At 36.1% G+C, this 19,903-nt stretch overlaps 1 protein-coding gene across 1 annotated transcript in view; it reads left to right on the top strand.

Moving 5' to 3' along the window:
* Window positions 1–486: 486 nt before the first annotated feature.
* The window catches only part of EMCN (endomucin), a 76,560-nt gene continuing 57,143 nt past the window's right edge, over window positions 487–19,903 (top strand). The window contains exons 1-2 of the mRNA XM_036010821.1: window positions 487–582; window positions 7,740–7,854. Of these exons, the coding sequence (XP_035866714.1) occupies window positions 487–582; window positions 7,740–7,854 (211 nt within the window). The remainder of the gene's footprint in view (window positions 583–7,739; window positions 7,855–19,903) is intronic.

A 19,903-nucleotide genomic window follows, 5' to 3' on the forward strand; every position in this document is an offset into this window, starting at 1 on the left:
ATAAAGAATGGCTAGAAGTGATTGATGGCCATAAATTGGATTAGCTATGGGTAACCTCTAGAGCAGCAGGAAAGGTGTGTAACTCACAGAAGATTTCTAAGGAGGTTCTGAACAGCTGATAATATTCTATTTCTTAAACTAGGTCATGATTGCACCAAACTCCTAAATTCATTTTGTCCTTTGCTGGCTTATAATTTAGTTTGTAATGTCAAAATCAAAAGCCTTAGTCAGTCCTAACTAGATTATTGTAGGGTCCTGACTTCTGATTGTAGAGTAGTCCCCTCCTGCCTGTGGATAATAAATACTTCAAAGACACACACTGGATGCCTAAAACCACAGACAGTACCAAACTCTCACTTTTTCACTTAAATGAGGCCCTTTTATGGCTTTTCTTTGGCATATCCGAATTGCCAGTATCACTATTCTCATGCTTTAAGACCATTATAAGTAGAGTAAGGGTAATTTGAACACAAGCACTTCGATGCTATGGCAGTCAATATGATAATGGAGAATGCTACCCGGGACCAATGGGCAGAGAGTGCATACAGCATGGAGACACTACACAATGGGATGATTCACAATGTAGAGGGGAGGGCTAATACCATGAGATTATATTATGTTACTCAGAAGGATGGGCAATTTACAACTCATTCATTGTTTATTTCTGGAATTTTTCATTTAATATTTTGGAACATGGTTGACCATGGGTAACAGAAAATGTGGGAAATGAAACCATGGATAAGGGGGACAATATATATATTTTCTTCTCCACATAGGTATTTGAGACAGTAAATGATTATCAATCACCTACTCAGCCCTTCCTTTCTACCAATATTATCAGGCACTTAAGCAATACTGATCTTTGGGCTCCAGTGACCTTGCCTTTTAAAGGGTATGAACCAATACATGTTTGAAAAATTCATTTTTCAATGGAAAAGGTGAGGATGAAAAAAATGGAGTCAAGCTGACTTTCTGCCATATGGACAAGCTGTAACTTGGTGCATTACATGGTACTTTAAGACTGATGCGGTGAAAGCAATTTACAGATTCAATGCAATACCTATTAAAGCACCAATGGCATATTTCACAGACATAAAACAAACACTTCCAAAATTTATGTGGAACCATAACTGACTCCAAATAGCTGCTGCAATTTTGAGAAAGAAGAGCAAAGTAGAAGGGATCAAATACCTGATACCAAACTATATTACAAGGCCACTGAAATCAGAACAGCCTGGCACTGGCATAAAAACAGGCACATGGACCAATGGAACAGAGAGAGAGCCCAGAAATAAACCCAACTCTCTATGGTCAATTAATATTTGACAAAGGAGGCAGCAACATAAAATGGAGTAAAAATAGCCTCTTCTACAAATGGTGTTGGGAGAACTGGAAAACTACATGCAAAAAATGAATCTCCAGCACCAACTTACACCATACACAAAAATAAATTCAAGTTGGATAAAAGATTTAAATATAAGTCATGATACCATTAAAGTCCTAGAGGAGAACATAGGCAGGAAAATCTCAGATATTTCACAGAGCAATATTTTCACTGATATGTCCCCTAGAGCAAGAAACATAAAGGAAAGAATAAACAAATGGAATCTCATCAAAATAAAAAGCTTCTGCATGGCTAAAGAAAACAGTATTAAAATAAAAAGAGAACCAACCATATTGGAAAACATGTTTGCCAATGATACCTCAGATAAGGGTTTAATCTCCAAAATATATAAAGAATTCACATGACTCCACTCTAAGAAGATAAGCAACCCAATTAAAAAATGGGCAAAGGATTTGAATAGACACTTCTCCAAAAAGGACATACAAAGGACCCAGAGACACATGAAAAGATGTTCAATATCGCTAGCTATCAGAGAGATGCAAATTAAAACTACAACGAGATACCACTTCACACTGGTCAGAATGGCCATCATAAACAAAGCAACAAACAACAAGTGTTGGAGAGGTTGTGGAGAAAAAGGGACCCTAGTACACTGTGGGATTGCAGACTGGTACAACCACTATGGAAAACAGTATAGAATTTTCTCAAAAAACTAAAAATGGATCTGCTTTTTGACCCAGCAATTCCACTGCTAGGATTATATCCTAAGAACCCTGAAACACCAATCCAAAAGAACCTATGCACCCCAATATTCATAGCAGCACAATTTACAATAGCCAAGTTCTGGAAGCAACCTAGATGCCCATCAGTAAGTGAATGGATCAAAAAACTATGGTACATTTACACAATGGAATTCTATGCAGCAGAAAGAAAGAAGAAACTCTTACCTTTTGTGACAGCATGGATGGAACTGGAAAGCATTATGTTAAGCAAAATAAGCCAGGAGATGAAAGACAAATACCATATGATCTCACTTTTAACAGGAATCTAATCAACAAAACAAACAAACAAGCAAAATATAACCAAAGACACTGAAATTGAGAACAGGCTGACAGTGACCAGAGGGGAGAGGGCAGGGAATTTCAGGGGAAGGGGGGAAGGGTTTACAGGAACTAGTATAAAGGACACATGGACAATAACAAAGGGGGCAAGATGGGAGGGGGTAGGGGAGGGCTGGTGGGATGGGCTGTGATGGGAGTAAAGGGAAGAAAACTGTACTTGAACAACACTTTAAAAAAAAAGATTGATTGGGTGGCCTTAAAAGGCTTTCACCTGAAGCAGTATTCCTAGGGTATGTAATGAGTACAACTGGTGGTACTTGAGATAAGTGTAGGCATATATGGCCACAGATTTAAGTAACATTGACTGAAATCTCTCTCATACTTCTGGTTATATCAGTGTGCATTTGGTGTTCTTATATCTTTTCTTTGCCTTACACCCACTGATTTCACTTGTCAACACAGGGAGAGCAGGACTCAAGCATGGAACCATTGTTGTTAGTGATCTCTATATAGAAAATTACTTTTTTCATATTTTCATTTTTATGGTTATTCAGTTAAAAACTAAATTTAACCTTTAAAGTGTTTTAATTTTAAGAAAATAAGGAACTAATAGTAGATAAAGAGTATGAAATACTCAAAAGTGGTAGAGGAGTGAATTAAATTTGGGACACACTTTGTTGGAGATTAAACCTTAGGAGGCCGCTACAGCCAAATTTGGCATTCCCTCTTGTCAACTCTTTTGTTCTCACTACTAGGCTGGGCAATGGGCAAGAGTTTTGAGGACACTTTGATAGTTGATAAGTGACTCTTCTGAATTTAACAACTACATTATATTTCAACCTTTATAACTCAGAAGATTATGAAGTATAATGCTTTCAAATATTACAGAAGACTCACAAGATGAGAAAAGTGTCAACAACATATTCTTCCTATGATTTCTTCCCAGATTTTAAAGTGAATCTATATCAGAAAAAAAATCACAAATCCAAATTGATACAGAAATCAACACTGCTGAGGTCGCAAAAGAGCACAGATATGTTTATAAATAAAGCATAAGGAATAATGATTTACAAATAAATTTAAACCCAGGAATTTAATTTCAGTATAAAATGTCAACAGTAGATCATATGTTCAATATAAATTCAACCCAAGATTTACTTTTTAACCATTGGTAATACACTTTGCCTCCTGGAACAACCAAAAGAAGGACAACAACAAATTTAAGAACAAAAAAATAACCAGAACTGCCAGAAAATCAAACTGTATGGAAGTCTGACAACCAAGGAGTTAAAGAAACATTCATCCAGACAGGTAGGAGGGGCAGAGACGGGCAACTTTGCAGAGAGGACTCGTGGCAAGGCTACAGCTGGCGGAGCAGGGGGCCCCACATTTGCATGCAGATAAACCAGGAGGATCAACTGGGGAACAAGACAGACTGTGCAACCCAGGATTCCAGCATGGGGAAATAAAGCCTCAAACCCTCTGAGTGAAAAAAATCTGTGGGGATTGAGGCAGTGGGAAAAACTCCCAACCTCATAGGAGAGTTTGTTGGAGAGACCCACATGATCTGAGAATATACACAAACCCGCCCACCCTGGAATCAGCACCAGAAAGGCCCAATTTGCTTGTGGGTAGTGGGGAAAGTGACTGAAAGTCAGACAAGAGCCCAGCAAGCAGCACTGTTCCCTCTCAGACCCCTCCTCCATATACAGTGTCACAACATCCACTGGGTTACCCAACCTTGGTGAATACCTAAGGCTCCACCCCTTACTATGTAACAGGCACACCCAGACAAAAAGTATAGCCCAAATGAAAGAACAGATTAAAGCTCCAGAAAAAACACAGCTAAGCAATGAAGAGATAGCCAACCTACCAGATGCACAGTTCAAAACACTGGTAATCAGGATGCTCACAGAAACGGTTATGTTTATACAATAGAAAAAAAAGTGAAGGCTATGCAAAGTGAAATAAAGGAAAATATACAGGGAACCAGCAGTGACAGGAAGTAAACAGGCACTCAAATCAATGGTTTGGAGAAGGAAGAAATAAACAGAAAGAGGAATTCAAAAAAAATGAGGAGAGGCTAAGGAACCTCCAGGACCACTTTAAATGTTCCAACATCTGAATCAGGGGTGCCAGAAGGAGAAGAGGAAGAACAAAAAATTGAAAACTTATTTAAACAAATAATGAAGGACAACTTTCCCAATCTGGCAAAGGAAATAGACTTTTGGGAAGTCCAGGAAGCTCAGAGACTCCCACAGAATTTGCATCCAAGGAAGCATACACTAAGGCACATCAGAATTGCATTACCCAAGATTAAAGATAAGGAGAGAATCTTAAAAGCAGCAAGCGAAAAGGAGACAGTTACATACAAAGGAGTTCCCATAAGACTATCAGCTGATTTCTCAAAAAAAAAATCTTATAGACAAGAAGGGGCTGGAAAGAAGTATTCCAAGTCATGAAAGACAAAGACCTACATCCAAGATTACTCTATCCAGCAAAGCTATCATTTAGAATGGGAGGGCAGATAAAGTGATTCCCAGATAAGGTGAAATTAAAGAAATCCATCATCACCAAACCCTTATTATATGAAGTGTTAAAGGGACTTATCTAAGAAAAAAAGATAAAAATATGAACAGTGAAATGGCAACAAACTCACAACTGTCAACAATGAAACTTAAAACAAAAACAAACTAAGCAAACAACCAGAACAGGAACAGGTTCAAAGAAATGGAGATCACACGGAGGGTTATCAGCAGGGAGGGCTGGGAGAATGGGGGAAAAGGTACAGGGAACAAGAAGTATAAATGGTCAGTAAATAATAGAAGGGGGAGGTTAAGGATAGCATAGGAAAAGGAGAAGACAAACAGGTGAGGGAATGCTGGTGGGAGGGGGGCACAGGGCAGAGGGGAATAAACAGGAGAAAAATATGGGACAACTGCAATAGCATAATCAATAAAATATATCTAAAAAATAAAATACAGTGTAATTATAACATTTTGAGGATTCTGGCTATTCGTGAAAAAATTTACTTACGTTTACAATTTAATAAAGGTCTCTTGTCCAGTACAGCACTCATAGTAGAAGGTACACAGAAATGTTAATGCTAACCTGATATTCATTTCTAATTGCTTGAAATCTATCATTCTGGTATATCTTACATAGTGATTCTAAATAAATACAAATGTTTAATTATACAAGGTACCATATGTTTAGGCATTCTGAACAAAATAAACTAATTACATATTGATAATAATGAGAGATTATACATAATTGGTTTTCTTACTACCTCTGTTACTCTGTCAGGAAAGTAAATTTAATTGTTCAGACAGGAATTTGTCTTCAAAACCAGAGAAAAATTAGTTTACAAATGTCAACTGTGATTTAATGGCAACCTTTAGAGTTAGAAAATACTTTATTGCCTAATACCAGTGATATCTCAGATTTCAGTGATTATTGCTGCTGCATTGAAGTGTTTATTCCATAGCTTGAGGATCTACATTTTTTATTATCTATCTTGCTGTATTTATGAAGCAAACAATTTATAGTTTGAAATAATTTACTATAGAACAAATTTATTATCATCCTCTGCTCAGCAAGAGCATAAATGTGACTCAGCAATTCTGAATCCAGTAAATGGTATTTAATAAACTAAGAAACTAATTTTATATAACTCGGAAGTCACCAGGATATCTCCATCCTTTAACATAAAAATATGTTCCAATCGAACACATACTCTCTGCTCTGAGGAAAGACCAATGCTCCACATTTCTGCAAACAAATCCTTTGTGGCAGAGGGAAGATTAAGTTCTCAGGCTCACCTTTCTTTGCAGCTACTTGCGTCCTTCAATCTTGTACTCCATTTGGTATCTTGCAACATTCAACTTTGCATTAGCAGCAATGAAAACGTAGTTCCCCTTTCCTTCATACATGCCCAGAAAGGTCCTCTTAACTAAAGTTTGTGTTGGTATTTGCAGACTGCATGTGTAGAAACCGAGTTTATAGAAGAAAGGAAGGTTTGATGAGAGGAAGGTTTGACATCAGAGTTAAGGATGAGTTTTAAATATCTCTGCCATTAAAATTCCTTCTTACCTGGCCTTTTTTCTTTTCTGTTCCTCCATATATTCTGCCTTTTCAACCTCAGGGGTAAAAAACTAACAAATTGTTTCCATTTTTGTTTTGTTTTATTTTGTTTTTGTTGAGCAGAGCTATTCAGATCTTTCTAGGTCTTTCTCTTACATTGCTTACAGCCTGGACATCCTTTTGCATTCCAAAAATCACCTTTAGAAAGACCACATCTGACCATTTGTTCTCCGATGAGAACAAATTTTCCATCCAAGTCTTCATTTTCCATGCCTAGTCTTGGCATCTGGGAATGGATTTTTGGAGAGTTCATTTTTCTAGTTAAAAGTGGATGATGTCATGCAAGAAGGTACTACTTTAAAATAATGAGACAAATAAATTTCCTGATTTCTCCCACATCAAGAGAGCAGATACTTCCCAAACAGGCTTTGAAAGCATTTTCTGGAAACGTCTGTTGCCTACTATTAAATACAAAAATCTGTTGCAATGTTCAGTATAATTTCTTTCTTTTTCCAAGGGCTGCATCTGTCCCTCAACATACAGAGTTATTTTTAAATATGTTAGATTTAATTAACCCACCACAAGTGACTACTTTGATGGCATCCTAATGAAAAGTTCAGAATATTTTTAATTTAGAAAACATGTCATGTAAAAACTAGTCTCTAAAATCAGAAAGTAGATACCATAACTCCCTTGTCCTTGTGTAAATTCATGATAGGTTCCTAAGGGGCATGTGGGTGAGCACAGTTTTTTTATCACCAATTTGGAGAAACTGTGGGAAGTAGATTTACCAAAAGCACTTAGAAATAGGATATACTGGAATCAAAAGGGCTTATAAATCCGTTGCTCTGTAAATCTTTGCTTATTTGTTTCTAATAAAAAACTATGAGTCACAGGTGTGTAAAGACTGTCCCTAACCATTTCCCCGGAACGGTTGAAACAAGATAACAAATTCTGATTCAGTTTGTGATGCTAGATGAAGCCTTTAGTCAAAATAACAAAATTGTGCTGTTATTGACATACAAAGATATATTGTACAATGAAGTGGACCCCAATTTTCTGAAGACAAATCTCATTTATGAGGAATTTATTATGAACTCCTTTTCCACAAAGATAACAATTGCACCCACGTGTTTAGAAATAGAATGCTTCTAAATATTAACAATTTAAAAATTTTTGTATTTTATTAATCACAGTAGAAGCTATACATATTTAAAAATAGTAGCATACATGAGTGATTTTTTTTTTAGTACACAGACAGTACTGAGTGTGGATACACATTTAATAATCCCTCGGAAAACTCTGCAGACCCTGGCAGCACACCCGCAGCATCGCAGCAACCCCGGGCCTATGAAACTGCACCATGTAAAGTCTCTTACTCCCATTGCATGGAAATGGCTTCCAAGTTTTCTTTCTGTTATTCTGAATTTTTTCATTCTACTACTATAATAAAAATTTCTTGGAAAAAATGGTATGAGGGTATTAGAAAAAGAAAATAAATTAATTTATAAAATCTGGCAAAGTAGTTGTCAAAGTTAGGACATAAGTGGGAGACAGGTTATGATTTAGGGAAGATTTTAAAGTTTTTTTCAGAAAGACTTTACTATCTTGAACCTACTGACTGTGTTGGACATGGCCCTGTAAAAAGGTAATAAGCAGTGAGGGACAGTATAAGCAAGAAGCATAAATGTGTCTGACCTAATGGCTTTTAATTATGGCAAATTTAAGTGCAACCCAGATAGGGGCTGAACCTTTTTATACACATTAATATTTTGACTGTAAAAAGCCCCTATGGGGTAGGTTTCTATAATATTGAAAACTGAGGCTGAAGAGATTAAACAATTTGCGACAGTTGCATGGCTGGTAACTGGTGGGGCCCAACCTTGAACTACGCAACATGGCCCCAGAGCCCTGCAATGATCCTCTTCCCGTGCCAGACTGACACTTGATTTAATTCCGGCTCACAGATTATCTTCAGTTATTCGGTGTCTTTTCTTAAATTCACATGGGACATTTGACATATATATATATGTTAAAAATAAGTTGATGCAAATGAAATAAAGAGGGTGAAATAGTTACTTGATGTGATCAAGGTGAAGTAATTAGTGATTTTGCTATAAAAGTGAAACCAAACAATAATATATTTACCATATCACTGCTTTATGCCAAAACCAAAAAAGATAAACATTTTTCCTGCAACATTACCCTAAAAACAGGACAAGTGACAAGTAAAGTGATAAGGACACTAAAGAAGTTATATCTTAGAAAGTCCTGCATAAATTTTCTGAGTCACTTGATATTACAATAAAAAGTTGACTATTTTACTTTAAAATTTCTATTACAATTGTTTTACACTAATGTTCTAATAATGAACAAGATAAGCTAAAACTTGGAGCTAAGAGATTGTGTTTTGTTTTGATTTATTTAATAATCCCTGATGGATAAAGGGGCTGGCTGGTCAACCAAAAACTGGTGATCAACATTTTTAACTTTCAATGCTGTTCCTATCTTAACTAGTTATATTTATTTTCATAACAATTAGCAATAAGATAAAAATGTCCTCTAAAGTCATTAGAGAACTGAAGTGTTGTACAGTGATGCTGCAGCCACAGATGTGACCGTTGTTCCAAGGACCTAGGCAATGCAGAGGGAAAGACCATGAACGGTGGAATTAGAACATCAGAGTTTGATTACTGTCACACATGCCTGTGTTCTTGCAATGTCCATCATTTAAAGTTGTTTGTCCCTTCAAATAACTCTTTTCAGGGCAATAAAAGATTGTCTTTGAGTTTTCCGAAGGTATAAATCAATTTTTGTCTTTTATTTTAATATTTTTAACTGAAAGTATAGTCCTTCAACTGATACAAATTAAGTAACATTTTATTTTTCCTTTTATTATTCTTATTTTAAATTACTTTATTGTTGTTCAATTACAGTTGTCTGCACTTACTTCCCACAATTCCCCCCCACCCCAGCCATCACCACCTCCCTCCCTTGCTTCTACCCCCCTTGGTTATGTCCATGTGTCCTTTATAGATGTTCCTGAAAACCCTTCCTCCATTGTCCCCTCCCACCTCCCCTCTGGTTACTGTCAGATTGTTCTTCAAATTAAGTAACATTTTAAATTAGCTAGAGAGTTTTCCTTTACATTTGATGAAAACAAAAATAACAGTAGATTATATGATAAATAAGATACCTCAAATTCAGTCAAATATGTCCTAGCTCCAAATACAATACTGTAGACTATTTTTAGAAATTCAGTTGTCTACAATTAAATGTAGACATCAACGCATGCATGCACGCATATACATACATACATGCACAACGGTGGGAGGGCACCAACCAGCTTGTTAGATATGAGCTCTGTTTGTTCATATAGAAATTAATTTACCTATACAAAATACTTTCTCTCACTACACTTGGTCTTCTATGTGGAAAAGAAAACTTTAAAAAGGGATTCCAAATGTTTATTTCAAATTTTGTCCTTCGTCTTTCCTTTAGTTCTACATAGACAAACACTCTAAAGGGAAATACCCTTTATCCAAGCAACATTGTCAAATTGCAAATGAATGTAGACATTTTTGTTCCTTAAAATATAGAGTTCCCTGTAGGGCTCAGATTTCTCCCAGATAACAGATTAATATCTCCATAAAGCTATTGTGTAAAACTGCTGAAGTACAAGCATCCTCTTGGTCTATACAAATGCAACTTAACTTTTTATTTTTTGCCATAATGAATATTTACTTTATAATTAAACTTATAGCTGTAAAGACTTTGTTCAACAGCCACTTTTTATAGAGAGGAAACTGAGGCCCAGCATGGTAAAGTGGCTCAATCAAAGTTACATAGTTAGCTAATGTCAGAATTGCCAGATCTGTTTTCCTTCTACTTCCCATCATGTCATTTCATATGTGCAAGTCACTATTCCAAGCTCATGTCATCTGCTGGTACATGTGTCTAGTGAGGCCTTCCCTGTCTCTGAAGAAATGCTCAGGAGAGCCTATAGTTGAGACTCAAGATTTCAAGTGACTACATTTTAAGTTCAGAGGAAAGCAGGAGCTGCCATTAGAGAGGTAACAGGAGTGCAACTTCCTTTATTATCGTGGCCCCTAGATGGAGCCCAGAGAAGGGATAGAGCAGTGCTGTTTCTCCTAGGGCTGAGAGGGATCCCGCTGCATCCAAACTGATCCCCCTCCTGAAGCCATGATGTGCGACCAAGAGACTTGCTTGTAAAGATTGCTGGGGCATACCCCAGCATGTGAAGGCTGAGCATCACGTTTCCTTGGAAGGTACTTTTTGAACTGTAGAAACACAGTTCCTCTCTGCAGTCAGAGCACAGCATGGTGGGAGGGACTATGGGACATTGCCTACAAGCCTAGCAGTATGGCCAGATTGTTCCTTTTCCCTCTTGCTCCCACCCCTATAAATGTTAAATAGAACCTTTGCCTTTTTATACCTCAAGGAATTGAAATTCTTCAAGAAAACTTGGTACAATATACAAAAATCCTTTATCATAGAGTCCACCATTTAAAAATATCTCATTATTGGGGAATGTGAATTTTAAAGATCACAATTATTTTGTGAAGGAAGAATAACTGTGTTGCTCCACAGTTTCCAACCTAACACCTGGGTGAATAGAGGGATTTGCCTTGTACACCTCCTCTCATTTGTCAGCAAAACAACTCAGATTTTCAGGTCCATTTTGCAGATATTGTTGTTTTCTGTTTAAGAAATTCACCAATGTAATGCTGCCTTACCGTTCTCCCCAGAGGAGCCAGGTGGCTGAGACACCTGTCCACACTCAGAGCCTGCTGGGCTTGGCGCTCCCTCCACACCTCACAGATGGCTGGCAACCTGAGGAGATTCCTGTTTTGAGCACAGCTTTCTCCCACTAATCTACACATTTTTCTCTTTGTAAAAAATGAAATTTTCTTCTTACTTACCCCCCAAATTTATTCCACCTAGAACATTTAAGCAGTCTCAAAACTTTTCTGCTTGCTACAGTACCTTGTTAAAATTAATTGAAACTGTACTTTAAATTTAAAATGATTTTCTGAGTTGCCACTAGCTCTGATGTTTTTATTAAAAATTAAACTCTCGCCCTGGCTGGCGTAGCTCAGTGGATTGAGCTCGGACTGCGAACCAGGCATCGCAGGTTCGATTCCCGGTCAGGGCACATGCCTAGGTTGCAGGCCATGACCCCCAGGAACCACACATTGGTGTTTCTCTCTCTCTCTCTCTTTCTCTCTCCCTTCCCTCTCTAAAAATAAATAAATAAAATCTTAAAAAAAAATAAACTCTCTTGTTTACCTCTCCCAAAATAATTTGCTTATAGTGTCTAAGTCATCTATATCCCCTTACAGGCCATATATTATATGGCCTCTACTGACTTTCCCTTGTCCTTGACTATCCATATGAAACTTTTTTCCATGTTGTGCTAAATTATTTGATTCCTCTTGAATCTCTGCTTCCACAAAAATGATTCTAATTATTCCAGACACATAAAGAGACATCACCTTACTTTGATTTCACTTCACATTGTGTAAAAAAACTAGCTGTGTATAATATTAATCATATAGCACTATTTTATATGGCACTTTAGCATAATCTTATAGCTATCTCTCTTTCTGTCTCTGTCTCTCTCTGTATATATATGCATATATATGTGCATTATATATATATATAATCTTGAGGGACAAACTCTAAAAAACATAGTTTCATTTAATAAAAGTTAATGGAGGTAAATAACTTATTGGTTAGTGTATTACTTATATGTTTCATAAAGGATTTATGAAGTTTTGGATTAATGCAAATAAAATAAATCATTAAGGATATATTCTAACATATAATTGCTTTTTCTTTTAATTGAGAAAAATTAAGTGCATTACACATGATTGGCAGTGAACCAAAGTGAACCTATGCTATGTTGAAAGAGAAGCCCCACCATTAGTGTTGATATGAAACTGATCATCAAAAGCAGTTGCCACTTTATCTTTCATGAAGCCTCTGTATCAATGGGAACATGAAAAGAGGTGCAATATTTTATTTAATTAATGAATTTAAATATATTTTTATTTTATATATAAATTTGCCATATATTATGTTTTGTTTTTTAATATGCATGTTTTACTGTGTAAGAGAAAATTGAAATTTTCAACTCAAACTTCATTAATGATCATTTACTAACAATTGTGGTATAAGGGTCTCATTAAACAATAATTATAATGCTAGCAATTACTGACAAATTATTATGAAAAGGGACCCTCCTACCAATTATAATATACTGATTTATGTATTGCTATCACATGCAAACTTTACAAGTGGATGCATGTTCATTAAAAGCTGTGATGCTTAAGGCAGTAAGCATCAGCAATCGTAACTAAATAATTGGCAATGGCTTTGCTTCACCGTAAAATCTGTGTAAAATTTCTGAGTGCCTAAGAGCATAGCAATAGATATAGATGGTGGCATTGCATGAAGATGATACGAATTAGTGGAAATAGTACATAATAAGCTATTAAAATATAGAATTATCTACCTTATCTGAAATTCTCTAGATTAGTTGGTCTAGGTTACAAAATTATTACCTAATTATGGTACATTAAGGATTTATGGGATCATTTAGTAATTAGCATTTTACTGTAATTACATATTTCTAAAGAAATTGTTCTTTTGTGTCCTTCAAGAATTTAAATCTTTCTTCTGAAATTTTAAATAGCTAGACCTGGCAAAGTAAATATTTTTTCAAAGGTAATTCGGGGGAAAACAACACGGTTTCCTTCAGGAGTGCACTCACATGCCCATATAATAGAATGAAAAACAAAAACAGACCTTTCTATGCTGCATAATAGAGCACTGAATTGGGAATCAGGGGGACATTTTTGCTAACTGGGGTGGTGATCTTCTGAAACTACTTTAAACTAATATATTTTCTCAGCCATGAAATGTAGAGAGTATATTATGTTAGGATATTTAAAACTTCTTGGCAAGTTTCAGGTCCTAGAAAGCTAACTTAGTCATCCAGTATTAGTAGTGACCTAGAAGCAGCAAGTTCTGTTCTCTTTGGTAGTGGACTTCCAGTGGGCTACAGACATGGACATGGGAAGGAAAGAGATAACTAGAGAGAGAGCTGTTCAATATGAGGGTAAATGAAATTCTAATTTTTAGAGACTATTTGTGAGTTACCTAGAATGATTAGAGTTGATGACTCAGCCATTTGAAAACAGGAGAAAATGGGATACTTAGTTTCCAGCCATAGCTGAATTCTCAAAGACAAAATGTATAAATCATATAAGAAATGTCCCATATGGTGTTCTGTATGAACACTGGGGAATTTCATACCTTGAACTTCAGAGAGAGGAAGACTATTCAGGGTCTATGCAAATACCTTAGCATAAATTTATCATGTAATTTCTATAATTAAAATGGTTATTTGATTAAAATCCCAACAGTGCTTTGTCCTTTGACAGCACAGGAAACTAGTGTCATGGTGTCCCAGGCTGGGTATATGGACATGGGCAGAATCAGGACGAAATGCCATCTGTTTCCCTCAGAACTTCCCAAGAGTAGCACTCTCTGACTTGGCACAAGCAAAGTCACTGGCACAAGCAAAACACAGGTCTTGTTTAATTTATCTCTAATCACCTTGGAGAGAGAGAGAAGGAAAATGCTATCTTACTATATCTTGTGAAGAGATAATACTTCAGAATAGTTTATTATGACATCAAATCAAGCCTAGAATCATAAATACAGTACAATCATAACTGCTTCTTGCATCATGGACAATGAAATCTTCAACAGTGGGAGTTAGTGGGAATAATTCTTATTGACCACACAATAAGAAAAAGCTTCTATTTGTAGCATTTTTTAAACTGAGTAAATCCTTATTTTTATTTTTAAATATAGTTTTAGCAGGTTGGAAGTTTCTCTTAAAGTGGTGTTGAGTATGGAAATATTTTATGTGTGTATGTACATGTATGTAAAAGAATGAGTGTTATTTTTAAGAAAAAAATGGTGAGTTGTGCCTGTTTCCTCATTCTAGATACATAAAGGCAAAATACTAGCCCCTTCCCCCTTTTGCTATCACACCTTGTTCAGAGAGCAGGTGGAGCCGGGGTATGTGGCTTTGCGGGGAGCCACCTACTCTTGGCAAAATGTGTGGTAGTTAATAATATCTTCTCTGGGGTCAAGCCTGTCTGAATGAAAATTTCAGCTGCAGTACTTCCCCATGCATAATGTGGGCAAGCTGCTTAGCCTTTCAGAGCTCCAGAATCCTCATCTGTAAAACAATGCTCATAAGAGTATAAGCATTGTACTGCCTGCTTTTTGTTAGGATTTAATGAGACAATCCACAGAAAGCAATCACATTGAACCTGGCATGTAGTGACATTCAATACTTTTAGGAGTTGTTGTCAACCCTTGCCAAAAGGGGGCATACTGTTTTGAGCAGGCTGAAGAATTAATAATAGAAATGGTAGTTATGAGCACTAGTAAATCAAGGTTTACTCAAGGAAATCAGTGGCCATATGTGTGGAAGAGGATGGTGAGGAGAAAAAGTCTTCCAGTCCATCTCTATCATACCTCATCAGTGGCTAGAAATTTGCCTCCTCATAATTTACCTCAAGTTATTTCATGGGTGGGAACTCACTGATCTCACCTGCTGATTTCAAGAGAGCAGAAAACATTTCTAACATAAAAATGGGACTTTCAGTGAAATTCCACTGGTGTCTTTTCTCAATCTCTGCCACATCATTTCCTCATCACATTTTTTCTATAGGAGAATTTCTGTTTAGACATTTTCCAAAGCTCCCCGCTAACACATTGATATTGTCCCAAGTCCCCAGCTTGGTGTTCAAGAATCTCTATAATCTGGCCTCCCGAACTTTACCAAACATCTACTATATCCTTTCACAGAATACTGCAGTCCAGCCAAAAAGAACCATTTTCAGTCTTCTCAGTCACTTCTCATCCCCACTCCAGACCTTTGCTCATGCTCTCTCCTCTAGTCTGTGCAGAGACACTTTTTAACCTCCAGCCCCTATGTCAGCTCTTGCAGGAAACATTCCTTGCGCATGCCAGCAGGGTGGTCATCTTTTATCTTATAAATTCTTGCCCAGTTTTTTGTCCAGTATCCTTCAAGTTTTTAGCTGGAATTACAGTAAGGAATATATTTTGTATTGCACACATTTCACTTAAATTTACACACACACATATACACCTACACAAAAGGTTCATGAGATTATTCAAGAATCATTCTAGTATCGTCTCTTTTTTTCTTTTATTTGGCAAAAGACCTATGATCCACTAACCAGATGTTGTTGTTGTCATTGTTGTTTTTAAGTCAAATTTATTGGAGTAACATTGGATAATAAAATTATATAGGATTCAAGTGTACAATTCTATAATACGTCAGCTGGATATTGCCTTGTGTGCCCACCACCCAAAGTTGAGTGTATGGTGACAGAGGAGATTTGACTTTGGGTGGCCAAACAGTTTTAAACCACAAAAGTTTTAAATCACTCTTTAACTGCATCATAAACTGCCCTTTGAAAAACACTGGTCTATGTACAAAATATCCTTTATTATTTATTTTGTAGAGGCATATGTTCCCCACCAGATTCAAAGCTACACAAGGGTGATACTATGTGGTACCTTATAGAATCTTTTACTTATCAAATAATGCATTTCATATTAGTTGTTAAGCATTTGTAGAAAAAAAAAAGGGAAGGGAGAAAGTGAGAAAGGGAGGGAGGGAGGAAGGAAATAAAAATATTTCTGAAGATGTCAATTAAACTCAGAAGTCAAGGTTGTTGATATTTAGGTAGTCAATAGATGAGAATCATTCAAGTTATGTACAAGAAAATTTTCCAGGCAGTGTGATATGTGCTTCTTTGAATAACTTCTTTAACCACAAACTAAATTTAGAAAAATAGTGTCACATCATGGACTCTAGGAAAAAAAGAAAAATAGTGAGAACAAAATGACTAACAGAAGATAACCTCACCCATGCTATGTTATTTCTCCATGATGAATATTATGGAAGGGAGTGGGGCTACACCAATGGTGTGAAGTTTTTCACAAACTTTTTCACCGCCAAGAGGCAAAAAAAAGTTTTAGACTCGATTTCCATAAATCCTGTGAAGAAGGTAATTTCGTCACTTCTGTATGCACTGAACACATCTATATATGCTGAATACATCAAGCAATTTCTGTGCAATGTCTATAAACAAAGTTGGTACTAAGCACTAACACTTCTAAGCACCTCAAAACTATAAAGCAGTGATTTTCAACCAACGTGCCACAAGAATTTTAAAACATGCAATACCTAACTATAGAATCAGGGGTATCTCTTTTCCCTTAGATTTTCAAATAAAAAATGACAATAGCCAATACAACAGTAGCCATCCAGTGTGAATCAAAATTATAACTTTTTTGTCAGATTGGCAAAAATATATTTTTGGGTGTGCCACAGAATTTTAGTAATTAGTTTGTGTGTACCGTGAGATGAAAAAGGTTGAAAATGGATGCTATATAGTGAAATAGGACATATGCCTTATCTCATGGCATCAGAATTAGTGCTTTTCACTGACATGAAAGGTTATTGGTACTTCCCATATTCAAAGAGAAAAAATTTTAATTAACTTTAGTTTTATTCACTATAACTGAAGAAGTTAACACAATATATTTTAATGTAACAAAAGTTAAAATTGATGAGTTTAGACCTACATTTTAAATGATTACAATTATTTTAATATACCCAAAGACAATATTTAAATTGTACTATTTTTGAAATGTAAAATGCACAATTATAATACCAGGCTACATCTCTTATTTTTTAATATTTAAAAATTTTTAATTACAGTTGACATTTTAATATGTCAAAGAGAAAATTTTTGGATGAAATTTAAATTTGGGAAGTCATACTGATAACATACATTTACTGAAATGACATAGCTAGTTCAGGATTTGAATATGTCTTTGTTATTCAGAATCCACCCTCTGAACTAAATGCTGTAGTGTATTCCATTGACTCTACAACAAAAAAATAATGACTTCTATGGACATGAATACTTGTTCTAAGTCCTTTGTAGACATTTGTTTGTTGTTTTTTGATACTCAAACTAACAGTGAGTGTACAGAGATAAGAACAACAAAATAGAGGATTAAAAGATTGTATAAATGCTAATAAATCACAATATTATGTGAAAAAAATTTCATAAATCACTGAGAATTAACTCCTACCTCACTCTGAAAAAGTAATAAATTTCAATGGGAGTTCTAAGAATTATTATAAAATATTGACTTTCTACTGCCAAAACAGAATTGTTAAAAGTAAATATAGTTCCAGCTAATACTGAGGCATAGGTAAATACACTTTGCCTCCTCACACAACCAAAAGAAGGACAACACAAATTTAAACACAAAAAATAACCAGAACTGCCAATCAAAATTGAACTGTATGGAAGTCCCACAACCAAGGAGTTAAAAAAGAAACATTCATCCAGACTGGTAAAGGGGCTGAGATCAGCAGCTCAGGTGGTGAGGACTTGCAGCACAGTGGTCCTCCTCTGGAGGACCAGGAGAGGCAGTGGCTGGCAGAGTGGGTGGTCATACCTTTGCATACCTTTGGAACGCCCCCCCCCCCACCGCATACAGCACCACATACAGCATCACAACACAGTGATATGGGTTGCCCCACCCTGGTGAACATCTAAGGCTCTATCCCTTACTACATAACAGGTGTACCCAGACAAAAAATATGGCCCAAATGAAAGAACAGATCAAGGCTCCAGAAAAAATACAACTAAGCAACAGAGAAATAGCCAACCTATCAGATGCACAGTTCAAAGCACTGGTAACCAGGATACTCACAGAAATGGTTGAGTGTGGTCACAAAATAGAGGAAAAAATGAAGACTATGAAATGTGAAATAAAGGAAAATGCACAGGGAACCAACAGTGATGGGAAGGAAATGGGGACTCAAATTAACGGTTTGGACCAGAAGGAAGAAATAAACATTCAACCAGAACCAAATGAGGAAGAATTCAAAAAAATGAGAGGCTCAGGATCCTCTGGGACAACTTTAAACATTCCAACATCCAAATCATAAGGGTGCCAGAAGGAAAAGAGGAAGAGAAATAAATTGAAAACTTATTTGAAAACATAATGAAGGAGAACTTCCCCAGCCTACCAAAGGAAATAGACTTCCAGGAAGTCCAGGAAGCTCAGAGAGTCCAAGAAGTTTCACCCAAGGAAGCACACACCAAGGCACATCATAATTACATTACTCAAGATTAAAAATAAGGAGAGAATCTTCAAAGCAGCAAGGAAAAGGAGGCAGTTACCTACGAAGGAATTCCCAGAAGAATATCAGTTGATTTCTCACACACACAAAAATAAATAAATAAATAAATAAATAAATAAATAAATAAATAAAAATAAAACCCTTACAGGTAAGAAGAGGCTGGAGAGAAGTATTCCAGGTCATGAAAGGCAAGGACCTACATCCAAGATTACTCTATCCAGCAAAGCTCTCATTTAGAATGAAAGGGCAGATAAAGTGTTTCCCAGATACCATCAAGTTAAAGGAATTCATCATTGCCAAGCCCTTATTATTTGAAATATTAAATGCACTTATCTAAGAAAAAGGAGATCACAAATACAAACAGTGAAATGACAACAAAATCACAACTATCAATAAGCAAACCTAAAAATACAAAAACAAAAACAAAGTAAGCAAACAACTACAACAGGAACAGAATCACAGAAATACACATCACATGGAGGGTTATCAGCAGGGAGGGGGATGGGAGATAATGGAAGAAAAGGTACAGGGAATAGGTAGCATAAATTATAGATACAAAATAGACAGGGGGGAGGTTAAGAATAGTATGGGAAATGGAGAAGCAAAGAATATGTGTGATCCACGGACATGAACTAAGATGGGGAATGCTGGTGGAAGAGGGGTGCAGGGAGGAGGGGAATAAAGAGGGGAAAAATGGGACAACTGTAATAACATAATCAATAAAATATATTCTAAAAAAGTAAATAAATAATATAGATCACAATTGCCTTTATTTCTATGCCTTTGGTTGTTACAGTTTAGAGAAGTAAACCATTTGAAAATGCAGATTTATGGTGGCTTAATGACCAAAAATTTAAGCATGTTGAATATTGCAAATATTTAGTAAAATATCCACTGCCCAGAGAGTGCCTCTTTAATTTTTTCAGCTGACATTAGTTTAGCTGACTTAAAAATAGTCATTTCAAATTCACACATTCGTTCCTTACTAGTTTTTTCAGACACTATTTTGTTTCAGACCCACAGACTGCTTCTTCCAGCCATCCTGAAAATTCATGTCATTGGTGAAAAGAAGATGGGGTTGGGAGTGAATAATAACCTCAAGACTGAATT

Source organism: Phyllostomus discolor, chromosome 1, assembly GCF_004126475.2.
Source record: "Phyllostomus discolor isolate MPI-MPIP mPhyDis1 chromosome 1, mPhyDis1.pri.v3, whole genome shotgun sequence".
Classification (NCBI taxonomy): Eukaryota; Metazoa; Chordata; class Mammalia; order Chiroptera; family Phyllostomidae; genus Phyllostomus; species Phyllostomus discolor.